The sequence below is a fragment of the Equus quagga genome, chromosome 3 (assembly GCF_021613505.1).
Source record: "Equus quagga isolate Etosha38 chromosome 3, UCLA_HA_Equagga_1.0, whole genome shotgun sequence".
Lineage (NCBI taxonomy): Eukaryota > Metazoa > Chordata > Mammalia > Perissodactyla > Equidae > Equus > Equus quagga.
This window is the reverse complement of record NC_060269.1, coordinates 67,158,525-67,175,607: the sequence shown is the minus strand read 5'-3', so window position 1 is coordinate 67,175,607 and position 17,083 is coordinate 67,158,525. Positions and strand designations below refer to the sequence as shown.

At 41.0% G+C, this 17,083-nt stretch overlaps 1 protein-coding gene across 1 annotated transcript in view; it reads left to right on the top strand.

Moving 5' to 3' along the window:
• ADAM7 (ADAM metallopeptidase domain 7) overlaps window positions 1-16,326 on the top strand; it is a 79,226-nt gene extending 62,900 nt beyond the window's left edge. Inside the window, exons 21-22 of the mRNA XM_046655733.1 lie at window positions 2,959-3,035; window positions 15,921-16,326. Coding sequence (XP_046511689.1) covers window positions 2,959-3,035; window positions 15,921-16,326 — 483 coding nt within the window. The remainder of the gene's footprint in view (window positions 1-2,958; window positions 3,036-15,920) is intronic.
• Window positions 16,327-17,083: the final 757 nt, after the last annotated feature.

Here is a 17,083-nt window from a genome sequence, read left to right as displayed (position 1 = left end):
CATGTTTTTACTGCATACGTTGCAGGACACGCTCCCACCCTCTCCCAAGGAACACATATATGACATCATAGCAGAAATACTTCGACTGAACTTCTCTGGAGTATTTAGGGATGAAGAGGTAATCCTTCTCTGGTTATATGATAGTTTATCATTTTTATCCATTTGTAGTTTTTATTAGGCCAATCATGACCCTAAGATGGTAAAAACAAGACTTAATTGTCCACTCAAATGGACAGAAAATACTGTATGAAAAATTTTTAAGCTTAAACTGAGATTTTCTGACATGAAACCACAGGGTGCTAAGATCAGTCTCATATATTTCTTTGAGGTTTAAATAAGAAACTATATGTAAATGTACTTAGTAAATTGTTTGGTACAAATTTAGCACTTAATATGTGTTAATTATCTACTATGCTTCATATGCTGTTGCAGTTACTTTCCTAACTATGTTTCTCTTAAATTAATATGCAAAATAGGTGCCATCCCGGAGAAGGGAGTCAGGTGAAGGTGGCCTGAGCGTATGATCAATGCTGAATAGTCACAGAAGCCAACCAGAGGTTCAGAAAGAGCCTGGGGCACATATGTTACATTTCTGGAATACAAAATCCTTAAGGGCTTCAGGTTTTTTGTTAAATGAGGGAACTTAGGGTAGGAGCTTAATAAATATTTGTGAGTATATTAATAAATTAAATACACTTTTAGCAGAATATATAACACAATATTTTATAAATGTAGGTTGTGCGGGAGAGTTGGGGTCCTTGAACCTCATGTTTAGGCTTTTTGTATTATTTGTCATAAAATTACATAGATAATAATGGTTTAGCTCATGCTTGTTTGACACATTAGTTACCCATCAAAGGCCAGTTCTCAGCAAAACTGTGGTTTGGGAAAGGTCCGTCTGTGGTGTCTTGTCCCTCTTACATTAGTTATGCTTGATTCTTTTTTCCCCTGGCTCTCAGCACTTCTGCTAGGTTTCCACTGGGCATGCTTCTAGTTGTATTAACATCTGGTGGGGTTAGCAGAAAGCACTTCAAAGAGGGTAGCCTGGGCCAGCCACACCTGCATTACAGCAGTAAGTTCTGGGGGCTCTCGAAGACTTTCAGGGTACAAAGTGATGTAGCTGGGTGTGGCGTTTCAGGCATTCCAATAATTAGAGATATTAGATTTGGAGGCCAACAGACTTGCTTTGTGCTACTCATACATAATACATAAAGCAGCTCCCACTCTTCTCATATATAAGTTTGCTTTATAGGTAAGTTCTTAGACTCATCCATCACAAGAGAACAAGCTAGGGAAGAATATCGTTTCCATGTGTTTCAGTATTTGTCCATTTACTAGGACTGTATTTCAAGGTGGCTGGAAAATTTATCTTGGGGGCTTGGGAAATAGTCATACTTGCTTGAATACTAGTTGCAGGTTAATAATATGTCTTTTCACTAGCAGAGAACTGCAGAGCCCTTGGAGAGACTCCCAGTCAGTTTCTCAAGTCCACACTACATCACACTGGTATGGTCCCTTGCCTTCTTTCTGTTGGTTGTGCTAGTCTGTGTCCATTTGAATACTTTTGATGCCACTTAATCATTTGTCGGTTCCTTGAAAAGGTTTAATAATATAATGTAACCCTCTGATTTGAGGCAGAAATAGGACACTTCCTACTTCTCAGCAGGGCTGGGATTAGGGTGAGAAGAGCACAGCAAGCCATGTAAGGGTTTGGTCAGAGACTGTCTTTATTGAAAATATTGGCATTGGGCCGGCCCAGTGGTGCAGCAGTTAAGTTCTCACGTTCCGATTCTTGGCGGCCCGGGGTTCACCGGTTTGGATCCCAGGTGTGGACACGGCACCGCTTGGCAAAAGCCATGCTGTGGTAGGCATCCCACATATAAAGTAGAGGAAGATGGACATGGATATTAGCTCAGGGCCAGTCTTCCTCAGCAAAATGAGGAGGATTGGCAGTAGGTTAGCTCAGGGCTAATCTTCCTCAAAAAATAAAATAAAATGAAATATTGGCATTGTGTTCATCATGAATTCTTGGGACTTAGTTTTTATTTATTTTTAAAAACAATGCATTAACCCATTATTGACCATGAATATTGAGCTTGTATGTGTCCATTAAATGTTGCTCCTGAGAGGACTGTCTCACTCCCCTCACTCTGGTCCCAGCCCTGATCCTCAGGGTCAAAACATAACGACAGCTTCCAATGAGGCCTCAATCAGCCTGAGGGCTTTCCACTGACTGAGGAGGTGTATTCCCTGAATCAATATTGAAGAGAAAGCAGCAAATTAGCCAAATTAGCACACATGTGCAGTAGAGACTGACTCAAAAAAGAGCTATGACAGGATCTCTAGGGTCACGGGAATTGCTACAGTCTCCGTATCTACATCTGCATCCTCAAGGTCACACCGTGGAACACTTCTTCAGAAGCAGGTGCTGAATGCTCCAAGATTCTCAACTATATATTTTTAAAATCAGAAATTCTCATTATGCTTTCTTTATTAAAGGCTAAAGAGTGTGATTAAGATAGTTTTCAGTCTGCAGTTCCACAGAATCCTCCTGTCACACACGGATCTCAGAATGTGCTCTACAGTCAGAGTGGAGCTGAAGGATCACATCTCCCCACACCCCACTCAACCATCATAATCCATTTTTATAAATTGGTTTTACTGCGATTTTAATAGAGTTTTTTTTAAAGAAAGCCCTAATGCTTGAAAAATGTTTGGCAGTCTCTTACCAAATATATTGTTGGAGAAAATTACAGAAAGCTTTACAAGGAAAAATGGTTTCTGATAAAGCTTCGCTTAACCAGAACTATGCCCCCTCATCTCACAGCAATTTACAAACTCTCTTAAATTTTTCGTGCATCGGGAAGAGGTGGTCTGTGTGTGTATGCACTCATGCGTGTGTGGATCTATGTGTCACATCTGGTGCAGTTTCTGACACAACAAAATTTAATTTTCTAGAAACCTGCAAGTGAAGATCCAAGAGAAATCGCAGATCCCAATCAAAGTGCCAAAGTGGTAGGTTCCTGTGACGGATGGTACCCCCTTTTTAAATTTCTCAAATGCTAACATCCTTTTGTGTTCTTTACCTGCTCATTGATTGACCAGAGACATCCTCTGTCCTTATCAGAAGAGTAGGAAGGTTGAAATTGTTTTGTCTCTTATGCTAAAATTTCTAACAGATAATTCATCAGAGCATGCTTCAGTCCAAGAGTTTTCAACCTGACCAAAGGAGCAAGCTAGAATTCAACAGTGTCAGAGTCGCAATACATTTTAGAAATAACAACAAAAATAAAACTTCTTCCTCAAACTTTTCTTGGCCAGAGTATACATAGCCATGGGTTCTCATGAAGTATTTTAAAGGACATAATAGTAACTACAGAAAGGGTATCATTCCTAATGGAACCGTTTTTTTCCATTATTGCTTTACTCAAGTTTTCACTTACCAAATCAGTAGCTGACTGTATCTAAGGGATCATTTCACTTTTGAATGACTATGTCTACTCTAAAAAACGTATCAAAAAATTGTGATTTTTGTCAAAGGGAGACAAAATGAGCACTGGTTGGCTACACCTCAGAGTGTTTGTTTTCACTCCTTCATGCATCCATTCAACGTGATTTTCGCTGAGTTGCTACAAGGTACTGGGTTAACATGAAGCTTCCCCCATAAAGCATCCTTACAAGAAATCCTGCCCAATACACCCTCCCTGCTGAGATGGAGAAGGAAGGATGTTTCTAATGGTCCTTCCAATCCACAGTGATGCATCTGCCTCATATTGGAGAGTGGAGAGGGCACTCCTTAGTACAAACAAACTGGCTTCCTGGAATGAAAAACAAAGTGATTTTCTTTTCTTTTTGATAGGCTTGTTCATTTTATAATAACTGCTTAATTAGCCATGGCTAATGAGATCTGGAAAAATGTGAATATATGTCGTACAACAGAATCCAGAAAGGTTATTGTAATTAGTAGATACAAATGAGTAGCTGAAGTATAATATGCTTATAGATTTTGCAGAAAGCAACTCATTTTTAACCATCTGTTTCTATTTAGAGCTTGAAATTGGATATCCAAAATGGCTGTGCGAGGCTGGGTTGAGGATTCTGGACGCAAGGTCTTCACAACCTTCCCTAGATATTTGCTACACAAATTTCTGGTAGTTTTTCAAATGTTCTTTATCCACATAGAAAATGCTGAAGAAAAACAACTTCTTTCTGTAATATTTACTGTAGAATTCACAATCTGTAGCGTAGACATATGCCACCCAAAATAATCCTTATAGTTTTTCAAATGCTCTTTAGCTTAATATGGACATAAACAGTCTCCGTGCTCTAGTGTTTTCCTAGAAAATGTTAATCTAGTTACTTAAAAAAGAGTCAAAACCTTGAGGATAGTAAATTACAGCAGAATTTGTCTAAGAAGCAAAACACGGCTTATAAAATATTATTTCTTTGGAAGCATAAAAGTATTTACCTTAATTTGAACATGACACGATTACCACTAATTCTGGTTTAAATGAAAGTTTCCCCTGCAGAAATGCCTAGGAATTCAGTGCAGCAAGGCATCTGATTCACCAGTTTCTTGCAAAGTAGGCGCTGGCCCTCCTGCCCCTGTCAGTGGAGGAGGCAGAAGAGTAGTCTCCACCACTAGAGAGCAGTTCTTAAAATTGTGGTGGCAGCCGAGGAGGACGCGAAATGCCCCTGGTGATTCTAAATTCCTAAATTCCTAGAATTCCTTAAGAACCTGACAGAGAAGTCAGAGGGTTACAAGAATTTCAGGAAATTAACTCCAACAGAGAAGACATACTCCCAACTCCCCTGAAGGGCTTGGGAGATCGTTGTAATACATGGATCTGAGCACTTAACGTGGAGCTTCAGTGCCGTCTCCACCGTCCCTGCCGGCTGATTATGGTTGTGGGGTTATCCTGGGAATGACTCCAGCTATTTCTTACCCTGATGTTTCTCAATGCGTTCTCTTGTGTTCTTTCTTTTCTTTTCGTTAACTGTTAAAGCTATATGCGATTATCTTTTTATTTACTGAAATAGCTTTCAAGTGCTGAGTGCAAATTTTCAGTTTCAATTAAATAAAAGCTGCAAATCAAAGAAGAAAGCTGGTTGTTCTTGGTGAAATCTTTGTTGCTATGTCGCCTGGGTAATGAGAAGAGAGAGTGAGACCTGCCAAGGAGAGCAGCGGCTCGGCGGTTTATACTGTCGGCGTTCTATAAGCTTTTGTTGTTCTACTTAAAACCATCACTTTAAGAAATACGGATAAATGTGTACTTAAAGCAAAAGATGCTTCTTTAAATATTTTATGTAAATTTGTAGGAAAAAAGAGAAATTCCAAATCTGATATATACTAGCCTTATGAAAGCAAACAACAATCCTCTGATGTCCAAAAGAAGACAGTCACATATTTCTATTCTCCTGAACAGTACATATGTTGGTGAACAGCATACATTTGGGTGATATCTTATTCCTCCTTTCAAAGGATAGCCTTCTTGATTCATTATTTTTGTTATCGTTCCCTCATCTCTGCCAGAGAACTCACCATCACCACCCACTTCCTCTGCCTGGGGCTCCACTGATTTCTGGTGATATTTTTCCCCAAAATTTCTTTTGTTTCTAATTATGAATATGTCTGCTATCCCCTAAATCCTCCTGCTTCATTGCTTCCTGCCTAGATAATCACTCTAGACTTCAAAGCTGCATCTTTCTTCTTCAGATAACGCCGGAGGCCTCCTGCCAGATAAGCCCCTTTGGTATTTTAGGGGGCATTCTCCCTGCTGGCCCATGCTGCTGAGCCTAGGCCTTCCAGGCTTTACCTACGCTCCTTTCAAACGCTGCCACTACCTGCTCCATTTCTTGGAGACCCTCTCCTTGCAGTACCGTCTACACGTTAGGAAGCATCTTCACAGCTTCTCCCTGTTAGTGGTTCCTGTAGGCACAGCTCTGTCCCTGGTTATGATTTCACAGCCTTAATATTGCTGGCTCTTGCCACCTCCGGGGGTTTGAATCCTTTCCCTTGGACTCACAATCGCAGCTGGTCTCTTGTTGAGAATGGACAGACCTGCAGTCTGAGGGCCTCTGTCTTCCACCTCGGGCCCCATGAACTTCTGGCTGCCCGGCCTCCTGCACACATGCAGAATGCTTCCTGATCCTGGTACTTGCCTGAGATAAGACTGTGCTTTCTGCAGCCCTGGATGTCGTGTCCTGGGGCTGGGCTGTTCTCTGCAACTGGGTCATGTACCCTCTGCCCTGGACAGAGGTGGATTTATCTGGAAGCTAATGAAGCTCGAAATTCAGGGCCCATCACATGTATTGACCCTTCCAAGACCTTTTATCTAATTTTGTATTTACATTTTTTCAATGACATTCAGTGGGCTGGATTTGGGTTGAGGAGGAAGAACTTGAATGATTTATCAGCAAAAGTGCCTATAGGAAACAAATAGGACAAAGATGCATCTTTGTTAGGGTGAGGCTGTAGTCCAGCCAGGGAGAGGAAGGGACCAGCCAGGAATGGAAGGTGGGGCCTGGGAATGAGAGAAGCAGGGCGGGTGTGACCAGCTCTCCACACAGACCTGGCTGAAGGGGGAAAGACCCGCGTGGGCTGAGCACCCCAGAGAGCAGCACAGACGCAGATTCAGGAGCGGAGTGAAAACTGAGTGCGCTTTGACTATGTTCCCCAGCCCACACGCAGATCAATGGCGAGCGCGGAAGCTTTACCGGCTCAGGGAGTTTGAACAAAAACCTCTGATCGAATCACTGACCACTGAGCCACGCAGACAACCCGTAGAGAAACAGTATAAAATATAGAAACAAAATTTAAAACTTGAGCAGAGACATCAACAGCTGTATATTTCGGTGGGGGCAGGGTGGGCAATAGATTCTGAAGTTTAAGTTCAGGCAAGTCACTTTTTAAAACACTCAGAAAAATCAGAATCCATACTTATTACAATATATTATCTAAATGCTACTGTGCCAAGGAATCTCAAGGGTGTGTTGACACCATCTACCAGGACTACAGCGATAGTGAGCCAAAACAAAGCAAAACAAAAATGGCATTCCCAATACAGCACGGATGATTTTCAAATATCAACCAGCTCCACACAGTCACTTTGCCTTTTTCTCAAGGAACCTGCGCTGCCAAGTGATTGTGGAATTCAAAAATTCACAGTGGGCGCGTTTTGGGAGTCAGATTCTAAAGAAAGGTAATCACTTCCTTACTGGCATGTGAATGAGTCGCAGGTGCGTCAGCACCTTACAATCCATTGATGCAGTTCCTAGAATGGCCACCAGGTGGCAATAGAGCAAATTAAATCTCCTATGGGCTGGAACTGCTCCGTTATTTCATCCCTTTGTCAGACGACACCAGGACTTCAGAAGCGTGACTTTAAATAAACTCACTAGGAAATTTGCTAAACTGCGTCCCAGGTTATGAAAGATGTAACTTTGGGGAATTTTGCCAGACACCACTTCCTTCTCTACCAGGGTCTTGGTTTGAGGTACGCAAACAGGGACCACGCCCTTAAACAAAATGGGAGCTGGGCTGGCAGCCCCAAAGCTCTGCACGGAGATTCTAAATTGGAAAGATAAATCCTCAGTTCTGAAGGTCAGTATTCTTAAAGTGGACGTCTCAATAGCTCAAATAGCCCAGACTCCTGAAAACTACTGTGGGAGTCTAGTTTTTGGTTTTGTTTTTTAATTTTATATTATCTGTTATCTTTTTTGAAGGCCAGCAAGTTAGCCACTGCTGCCATGGAAACCTGAAGCGCTCCCCTTCCCCAGGGACGGATAATGGATAGTAAGTGTCAGGAAAAGCTGCAGCCTGGGTGACATACGACTTTGTGGTGGACTGCTGATGACAGTTGATGTCTCCCTACCGATCATCACCAAGGAGCGAGGAATATTGATTAGACTTCTGAGCACATTGGAAGCTTCCTGATTGCTTTCCAACGGAAGTCCAGGCTTTTAGGAAACTCAAGAACTGTTATGTAGGGAAGTGGCTGTCTCCTGGCCTTGACAGAATCCATTAACATCTTTCTCCAGGAAAAGCTGTAACTGTGAGCTATATGTAATGGATATTGATTGCTAAGAAAAGAAGATACATATAACTTTAAACCTCAGGGATCTCCAGGGACAAAAGATATAGAAAAGGGGGCCTTCAGGATCATAGGAGTCCTAGCTGGGGAGAAATTGTAGCAGAGCTATCTTAGAGAATCTTAGATAAGTTAATTCAAAAGCCACTGCTTCTTGTTCAAGGATACCAGCTATTTGCTACAAAGAAAACAATTGCAGCGTTTACTGAGTGGTGCTATTTGTCAGGTATTATTCTAAGCGCTTCACATGTATTATTCCATTTAACTCAAAACAACCCTATGAGTTAATTACTATTATTATCCCCATTTCACAGTCTGAGAAAATCGAGGTCAAAAGTCAAATAATTTGCCAAAAGAGAGATGGTCGATTAAGTACCATATTCAAGATATTAACCCAGAAGTCTAACAACAAAGAGTATGCTTTTAATCACTATCATGCTACTGTTGTGAATATAATTTTGACAGGGAAAAAGCTCAGGCCTCCCCAAACTCAGACATGGGTAAGAGAAATTAACATATCTCACTCCCGTTATCATTTTCCACCCACCAAACTTCCCAGCCTTCACAGCCACAGTAATAGTGATGCGTGGTTTTACACAGCAAGGAAAGAAAAGGGAAGCCAGGCAGCAGTCACTTCCCAATTTAGCTGGACCCTGGTTGAAATGCCGTTGTCCACCGTAGAGCTGTATTTGGGGCTGCACCTGAGACTTGAACACTTTCTGCTGTTCTCCTGGCCACTCCCTAGGGGGCGCTTGTGGTCTTGGAGTCTTCTCTGGGTTTTACAACTACTTCGGGTTTTGAAAATGCTTTCTCGACAGAACAGCGCTCTGCCTGGGTGCTGTTTTAGTGCGCTTTAGCATGCCTGGGAACACTGTCTGTTGCTGCCTCTACCAGCTGTGTACGGGGAAGGAAAACCAACAGAATGATTGACACTTGACAGCAGCCGGTGGGCCAGGGGATGGCAGGGGTCAATAAAGGGCAGAACCTTCTGAAGAAGCCTTCTTCCTTCCTTTAATAAAATGAAGAATGACCAGGTGAGTGGTTGCCTTTAACACGTGGGGAAAGAGGGAGGGTCCGTACTGCACCATTCAGACTCCAGGCACCTGCCAGACCTTCATACATTTATCATTTGATGCCCCCTGCAGAGCTCTGTGACAAGTATTGTTTTCCAGACAAGCAAAGTAAGGATAGGAGATCCCCAGACACACAGCTGTAAATGGCAAAACAGAAATCTGGACACAGGCCTCAGATCAAAGCTGCCATCTGAATCGTTACCTACTCCGGCTTTGAGGCTGACTTATCACACACCAATGTGACAACGACATCACAGGGGACCACTGAATAATCCAGGAGTTTATTCTTGGGAAAGGCGACTTTGATCCAAAAAGGGGCTGGGCAGCAAAGAGCAGTGGGTGGGGCCTCCACATCCTAACCTAGGTTTTGCCGTAAAGCAGCAGGTATCAATTTCATTTTCACGTCTTCTCCAGGTTCTTCAAAGTAATGATAGAGAGCAGAAACTGTTCGAAGGTCTATTGTCATTCCCACAGGACTGAAAAGAGAAATCACTGGAAAGGAAAATATAAATGACTTTAGACAAAGCTTCCAGCATTTAAAATCATTCTCACTCCATCTTTAAACTATTCTTTTCTCCCACATTATCAGCATCAGCCTCTTGATATAAAGGTTTATGTCAGTGAGTCAGGAATGGTGAAATTTTAAAAAATCCTAAAGTCCTGTCTCAGGGGCATGTGTCTTCAGGTCTGCCAGGGAAAGTAGCTGGAGATAATTGGATCTTCTCTGAAGTGTGTCTCATGCTGTCTCTGAAGAAGGACACAGTTTAAGATATCATCACTTACTGCAGTCTTTAGGCTGGCTGAGGGAAGGAAGAAATAATGTCCTAAGTATCACACTGAGCAAATTTGATGCCTCAATATTGAGGCACTGCCAAGCAATTCAGAAGAAAAATAATCAATTCATTCCATCTTGTTAATGCCTCCTTAGTAGTTTAACAGATTTCTATGCTGAAAATATCACCAGCTGGACACTGTGCTGCTCAATATCTCACCTTCAGAAATGAATTATCAGGCAGAAGCCCAATCTAACGTCATCCTTCTCCCTGGGTTCACAGGATCTTCAAATGAGAGAACACTCACACTCAGAAAGAAGAATGATAAAATCTCAGCACCACACAGCTTCATTTCTTGCATCACAGAACAGCCAAAACTATAATCTTCTTCTCTAGGACCTCAGCCCAAGTGACTCTTCTAAAAGCAAACAAACAAAAACTAGAGACAGACACCAATAATACTTGTAGATTTCAGTGGGGGAAAATGGCATAAAGATAACAAAATAAATATAATTTGATAACATGTAGGTTCTACTTGTTTATTTATTTACTTCTTTAGTCAACAGGCACTCATTGCACACTTGCTGTATTTGAGGTATGGTTCTTGGTACATGAAGATAGACAACTGTATAAAGCTCTGCCTGAAGAAACCCAAGCCTCATGGGAAGTGGAGCAGGCTTCTCAATGGATCAATGTGATGAATGGCACACAGGAGGAAGGCATAGATGCGATTGCTCTTGGGAAGGAAGAGGAGACGTATACTGTTTGGTGGAATGGAGAAGGCTTCAGGGAGGCAAGTTTTTATTATAGTCTTAACAAGTCTACAAAGGTTAGCCAAGCAGAGAATTAGCATTCCAGGGAGAATCTGCAAGTCTGCGAACGCCAGAGTATGATGGGTCCATTCATAGTGGGTAGTTAGTGTAGCTGAATTAAAAGGTGTATAGCGAAGTATGGTGTGAAGGTAGTTTGGAGGTAGGCTGTATAGGATATTCTATGCTGTGTTTATGATAAAGGCAATCGGACTTCTTAGAGGGGTTTAAGTGAGGGCAACATGGTCAAACTTGTATTTGAGGGGGAAAAAATGACAGTCATAATGATTGGTGAGTTAGAAAGAGAGTACTGGCCTGTCCAGGTTAGAAGATACCAAACTTCACAGAGCCCAGGGAAGGATGGAAACAGAGAGAAGAGGATGGCTTCACAAAGGTTTTTTCTTACTGACTGAGAGAGCAGGGATGAGGAGGGGGAAAAGCTGATATTGGCTTCTCAGTTTCGGTTTTGTGCAGGTGAGGCTGCATGGGTTCCTTCAGCAGGAAAGAGAATGGGAGGAGGAGAACCAGGCTAGAGTGGAGGTGATAATGAGTTAAATTTGAAGTACCTTTTAACTGATTCTTGTGTAAATAAGTATAGTGGTTTAATATGACAATAGGAGCAAACTGGGGAAAATTACTCAGAGACGTTTTTCTACAAAAAAGATGACTTAAAAATATCTATTCAGTTTACTCAATTATTATACTAGAAGCTGGCTACCTCCAGCGGAACCCTGGGCCGGGAGCACGGGGTAGAATATAAGACAGGCTCAGCAAGCACTGGTTTAGATTTTTGCAAATGTGTTACTTTTTTTAGGTAATGCAAATAAAGCCTAATGAACTTAGGCAACTAGTGGAAAATAACTGAGATGCCGTTAGTTCTGGGAATAGGACCCAATTCTCCTAGCTGCTCATGCAGTACATGGTCCCCGCCCATTCTCAGACTCACTGCTGGATCAGAGGAGACTATAAAGCTACTCCAGAAATTCGCCACCAAACTCCAGAGATTCCATGACCCTCCCTGCTAAGCTCAGGGCACAACTGACTGTGAGCACTTAAGGGAGAAGAGGCATTCTGTTTGAGTGACACTTTTCTCCAATTCTATCCAACACAATCATCCTTGTCTCTCTGTCTTGGAACATTAAATCCAATGCAAACATGTAATATCTTTTATTTATTCTATGTCTCCCCTTAAATCTTTGAGCATATGGAATATAATTACAATAACCGTTGCTATATTCCAGTCTCCTCATTCAAATATCTGTGCCTGTTCTGGCTTGGTTTTGATTGAGTATCCTGCCCATTAAGAGTTATACTTTCCTTCTTCTTTATATGCTTGGTCATTGTTGATATGATACCACACATTGTGAATGCCACCCTTGTTGATACTGGGGGTTTCTTGTATTCCTATAAATATTCTTGAACTTTGTTCTGAAAAGCAGTTAGTTATTTGGAAGTAATTTGATCTTCTCAGGTCTTGATTTTAAGATTTGCTAGGCAAGATGAAAGCAGTGTTTAGTCTAGGGCTATTGATTTCTCCCTACTGAGAAATACCGAGTAATCAGCCAAATGTCCCATAAATTATGAGGTATCCAGTCCGGCTAGTGGGAGCAGGCACTATTCCCAGCCTTATGTGTGTTTCAAGTGCTTTTCCCTCTGACTTGTGTTATGGGCTGAATCATGTCCCCGCAAAGATCTTGTACTCTTAGCCTCCAGAACTGTGAAGAAATAAATTTCTGTTGCTTAAGCCATCCAGTCTGCAGCGTTTGTTAGTGCAGCCCTGGGAAACTAATACAGATTCTGGTACCAGGAAGTGGGGTGCTGCTGTAACAAATACCTGAAAATGTGGAAGAGGCTTTGGAGCTGGACGATGGGGAAAGACTAGAAGAGTTTTGAGGTGCAGGTAGAAAAGGCAGAAATTGCCTTGAAGAGATGGTCAGTAGAAATATGGACATTAAAGATGATTTTGATGAAGGCTCAGAAAGAAAAAGAGGAGAGTTGTAGAGAAAGTTTCTATTGTCTTAGAGATATACATATGTCATCATGAACAGAATGTTAGTAGAAATATGAATATTAAAGATGCTTCCTGTGAGGTTCTTAGAGGGAAATGAGGAACGTGTTATTGAAAACTAGAGGAAAGATGATCCGTGTTATAAAGTGGGAAAGAACTTGGCTGAATTGTGGTCTAGTGTTTTATAAAAAGTAGAAATTGTAAGTGATGAAATTGGATATTTAGCTGAGGAGATTTCTAAGCAAAGTGTTGAAGGTGCACCCTGGTTTCTCCCTGCTGCTTATAGTAAAATGCGAGAAGAGAGAGAGAAATTAAAGAAGCAACTGATAAGCAAAAAGGAGCTAGAAGTTAAAGATTTGGAAATTCTCAGCCTATCCATATTGCAATAAAATGAGAAGGCACGTTCTAGGGAGAACATCAGCCGCATGGCTAGACAACAATTTGCTAAAGAGATTGTGGGTATGTGACTTATGGATCCAATCAGCCATCTCATCAGAAGCCAGGAATAGAGTTAGGGTTATACCAGCAAAAATGCTCCCACCTTGGACTGAAGGGGACAGAGATGGGATGAAATGAAGGGGGCTGTTGGACTTCTGGGATTGTACAGGTTGGGCCAGTAGAGCTACCTAGCTATGAACATGTGTTATCCTTCAGGATAAGAGAAGAAAGACCTTGAATTTGGTTCAGAAGTTAACAGGGCTGCTAGTGCCACCACGGGCCCAGAGTGCCCAGGCTGAGGGGTCGGGGTTCCCAGCCAGGGTCAAAGGAGCTGGGCTACCACACTCAGACTGCTGGGTCTGAGAAACAGGGCTGCCAACTGGATGGGCCAGAGCATGGAGCCGAAAAGGATTATTGTTGAGCCTTAAAATCTTATGGAATTTTCTCTACTAGATTTCAGACTTAGGTGGAACCCATCACCCCTTTCTTCTTTCCAAGTTCTCCCTTTTAGAGTTGGAATACCTATCCTATGCTGTCCCACTATTGTATTTTGGAAGCAGTTAACTTGTCTGATTTCATAGATTCACAGCTAGAGAGGAATTTTGTGTCAGGATGAATCATACCTGACTCTCACCCATACCTGATTCAGATATTTAGATGAGATTTTGGACTTAGAGTAGATGCTGGAATGAGTTAAAATGTTTGGAGCTGTTTGGATGGGGTCAATGTATTTTGTATGTAAGAGGAACATGAATTTTGTGGGGCCAGAGGGTGGAGTGTTACGGGCTGAATTGTTTCCCCAAAAATTCATCTGTTGAAGTCCCAATCTATAGTACCTCAGAATTTGACTGTATTTGGAGATAAGGCCTCTAAAGAGATAATTAAGTAAAAGGAGGTCAATAGGGTGAGCCCTAATTCAATATGACTGGTGTCCTTAAAAGAATAGGAGATTAGGATACAGAAAGGCATAAAGAAAAGACACAGGGGGAGACTGCCACCTACAAACCAAGGAGAGAGGCCGCAGAAGAAACCAACCCTGCTGACACCTTGATCTTGGACTTCCACCTGCGGAACTGTGAAAAAATAAATTTCTGTTTTTCAAGCCACCCAGTTTGTGGTATTTGTTACAGCAGTCCTAGCAAACTAATACAATTTACTTTTTCCCTCTACCTTAGGTAGTTTCTTCGTATGTACATGCTGGCGGTGCCCTATTAAATACGCTAGGGAAACTCTCTATCAGTCTGCAGAGTTCCATTGCTGTGATGCTCTCTCCTCCCTAGTAGATCTCTGGTGCAATAGTGCTGCCTGATTCTGCCTGGACCTTGGGTCTGTCTCCCCAACTCAGAGACTCCGCTGAGCTTTGCTGGGTTCCCCTCCTTTCTGCTGCAGCTTGGAAACTCAGGGCAGTGAGTTTGGGAAACCACATAGTTTATCTCCTTTGTTTCCACTTTCTTGGGATCACCATCTTTCATTGTTTGATGTCTTGTGTCTTGAAAACTCTTGTTTCATACATTTTATCTTTTATGTTTTAGTCGTTGTTCCAGGTGAGAGGTTAAATCAGGTCCCTGTTACTCCAGTTAATTCCTGGTTGGATACAAGCAAAGAATGAAGGTGAATTGCAACTTCTCTTTCTGGACTAGAAAGCTGGAAAAATATAACTGGTACAGAATACCAAAAGTTCTGGAAAACATTTTTTAACTTTTAAATTCACTGCTGCATTGATAAGAAAGCAAAGGAAATTCTCAGCATCCAGAAACAATGTGAAACATGAATCCAGAGACAGAAGCTGAATAAAAGCCACTTTAATCACAAGCTCCATTTTTATCTTACAGTAGGGTTCCAATAAATGACATACCATATTTCAGAAAATTGCAAAGCAGAATTGGAATTAAGCCGGTAGGAGCAAGAATCAGTAGAAAAGTTAACAGGAGATTAAGATTTCACAAATAGGATCAACGTTGGACTTAACAGATTCAAAACATTAAAATGAGTACACTTATATTTAAAGAGTTAAAAGCTGAACACAAAAAATGGAAATAAGAAACAAAAATAACTTGCAAAATATAAAATAATTAAAATTAAATAATTAAAATCAGAATAATTAAAATTAAAAATACAATGGATGTGTTGAGCAGTGTATTGGATATAACCAAAAAGAGAATTAATGAGCTTTATCACAGTTCTAAAGTAATTATCCAGGATGTAGTATAGTGAGATATAGTTGGGGAAAAAAAAAGAAAGAATAGTTTGAAGATATAGGAGAGAGTAAAAAGATTTAACTTATATCTAACTATAGCCCAAAAATACATGATAGAATAGAGGGACATCATTCATAAAATAATGGCTAAATATTTTCCAGTAGGAGGAAAAGGAGGAGATGGAAAATAAAAGAGAAAACATTTTCAAAACTAGAGCATGTGAATTTCCAGATATAAAGTACCTATCTTAAAAGTTACAGTGAAATTTCAAATCACCATGTTTAAAGAAAAGAACTCAAAACCTCCAGAGAGAAAATACAGGTTATAAAGAAAGGAGTCAGAATCAGGGATGGGATTATATTTCTCAATGCAGTATAGGAGGTTAGGAGAAAATGGACCGATGCATTCAAGTGTTGAGGGAAAATGATTTTCAAACTCGAAGTCTAAACTCAGCCAAACTTAACAATCAAGCATGAAGGCGGAATAGATATTTTCGCTATGCAAGTTCTCAAAATGTTTCCTGTTATTCAGCTTCAGGAAGTTAGTAGAAAATATGTTCCCAAATTTGAGAGAACAAAAGGATGAAGCAGATGAAAGATTTGGGAAGCAGGTGATTCAACACAGTAGAAAAGCAAAGGGAATTTCCCAGGTGCGGGTGAGAGGAAGGCCCAGGGTGACTGTTGTGCTGGGGAGTCCTGGGGAGAACCTGCTCAGACCGCAGCAAGAGGACAACAAGCTCCGGAAGAGACGTCTGCAAGAGGAAATAAACAAAAGGACCCGGCTAGCACAAGGTGTCTGCCGTTCTGAGAGGTGGTTTCGAGTTCTTCTGGAGCAGTGGTTCTCAACAAGGGTGATTTTGTTCCTCAGGAAACATTTCATAATGTCTGGAAGCATTTTTTGCTTTTTGCAACTGGATGAAGGTGCTACTGGCATCTAGTGGGATGAAGCCAGTGAGGCAGCTAAACACCCTATAATGCATAGGCCACCCTCCTGCCCTTCACCCATTCCAGCAGAGTTATCACACCAAAATGTCAATAGTTTCAAGGTTGAATAACCCTGTCTTGGAGAACTTAAAACAAAAATTTTAAATGAGGCTATTTTAACTCCAAGGAAAAAATGTACAAAGAAAGAAATGTAATCACCTATACTAGGCTGTTAAATGTGAGCAATATTTAAAACAATTGTGCTCTGTTTTGGAAAAGTTAGGAAACAGAAGCAGTGAGGGAAAGGAGGTGAAAGAGTGATAAATTTTTATTTTTCTTAGTTGGAAGACAGTAGATAATGCCTAAAACTGACGAATGCACAAATGGAACTATAAGTAACTTCTCTAGAAATATGGAGGTAGCTGGTAGTAGAAATAACTGACAGTGTTGAATGGTTAGTGTTTAATGAATGAGAACCAGGAATAGAAAGCATGGGGCAGAGCCTCCTATTTTTCATTATGAATCTTCAAATAGTATTTCATATTTTAAACTATATGTATTTTTTATGAAAAAAATTTTTAAAGGAAGTAAGGCAGCTATCCATCATAAGACCCAGCAATCTAAGTAATAAATTAGAGTTATAGTTCATATAAATGAGTAAATAACTTAGACAACTTGGATGAAAATTTAATATCTTTATTTTCTGATTGAAACCAGGAGATGGAATTTTTCTGACCTTGACTATAATTTTTTTCCCGTTATTTCACGTTG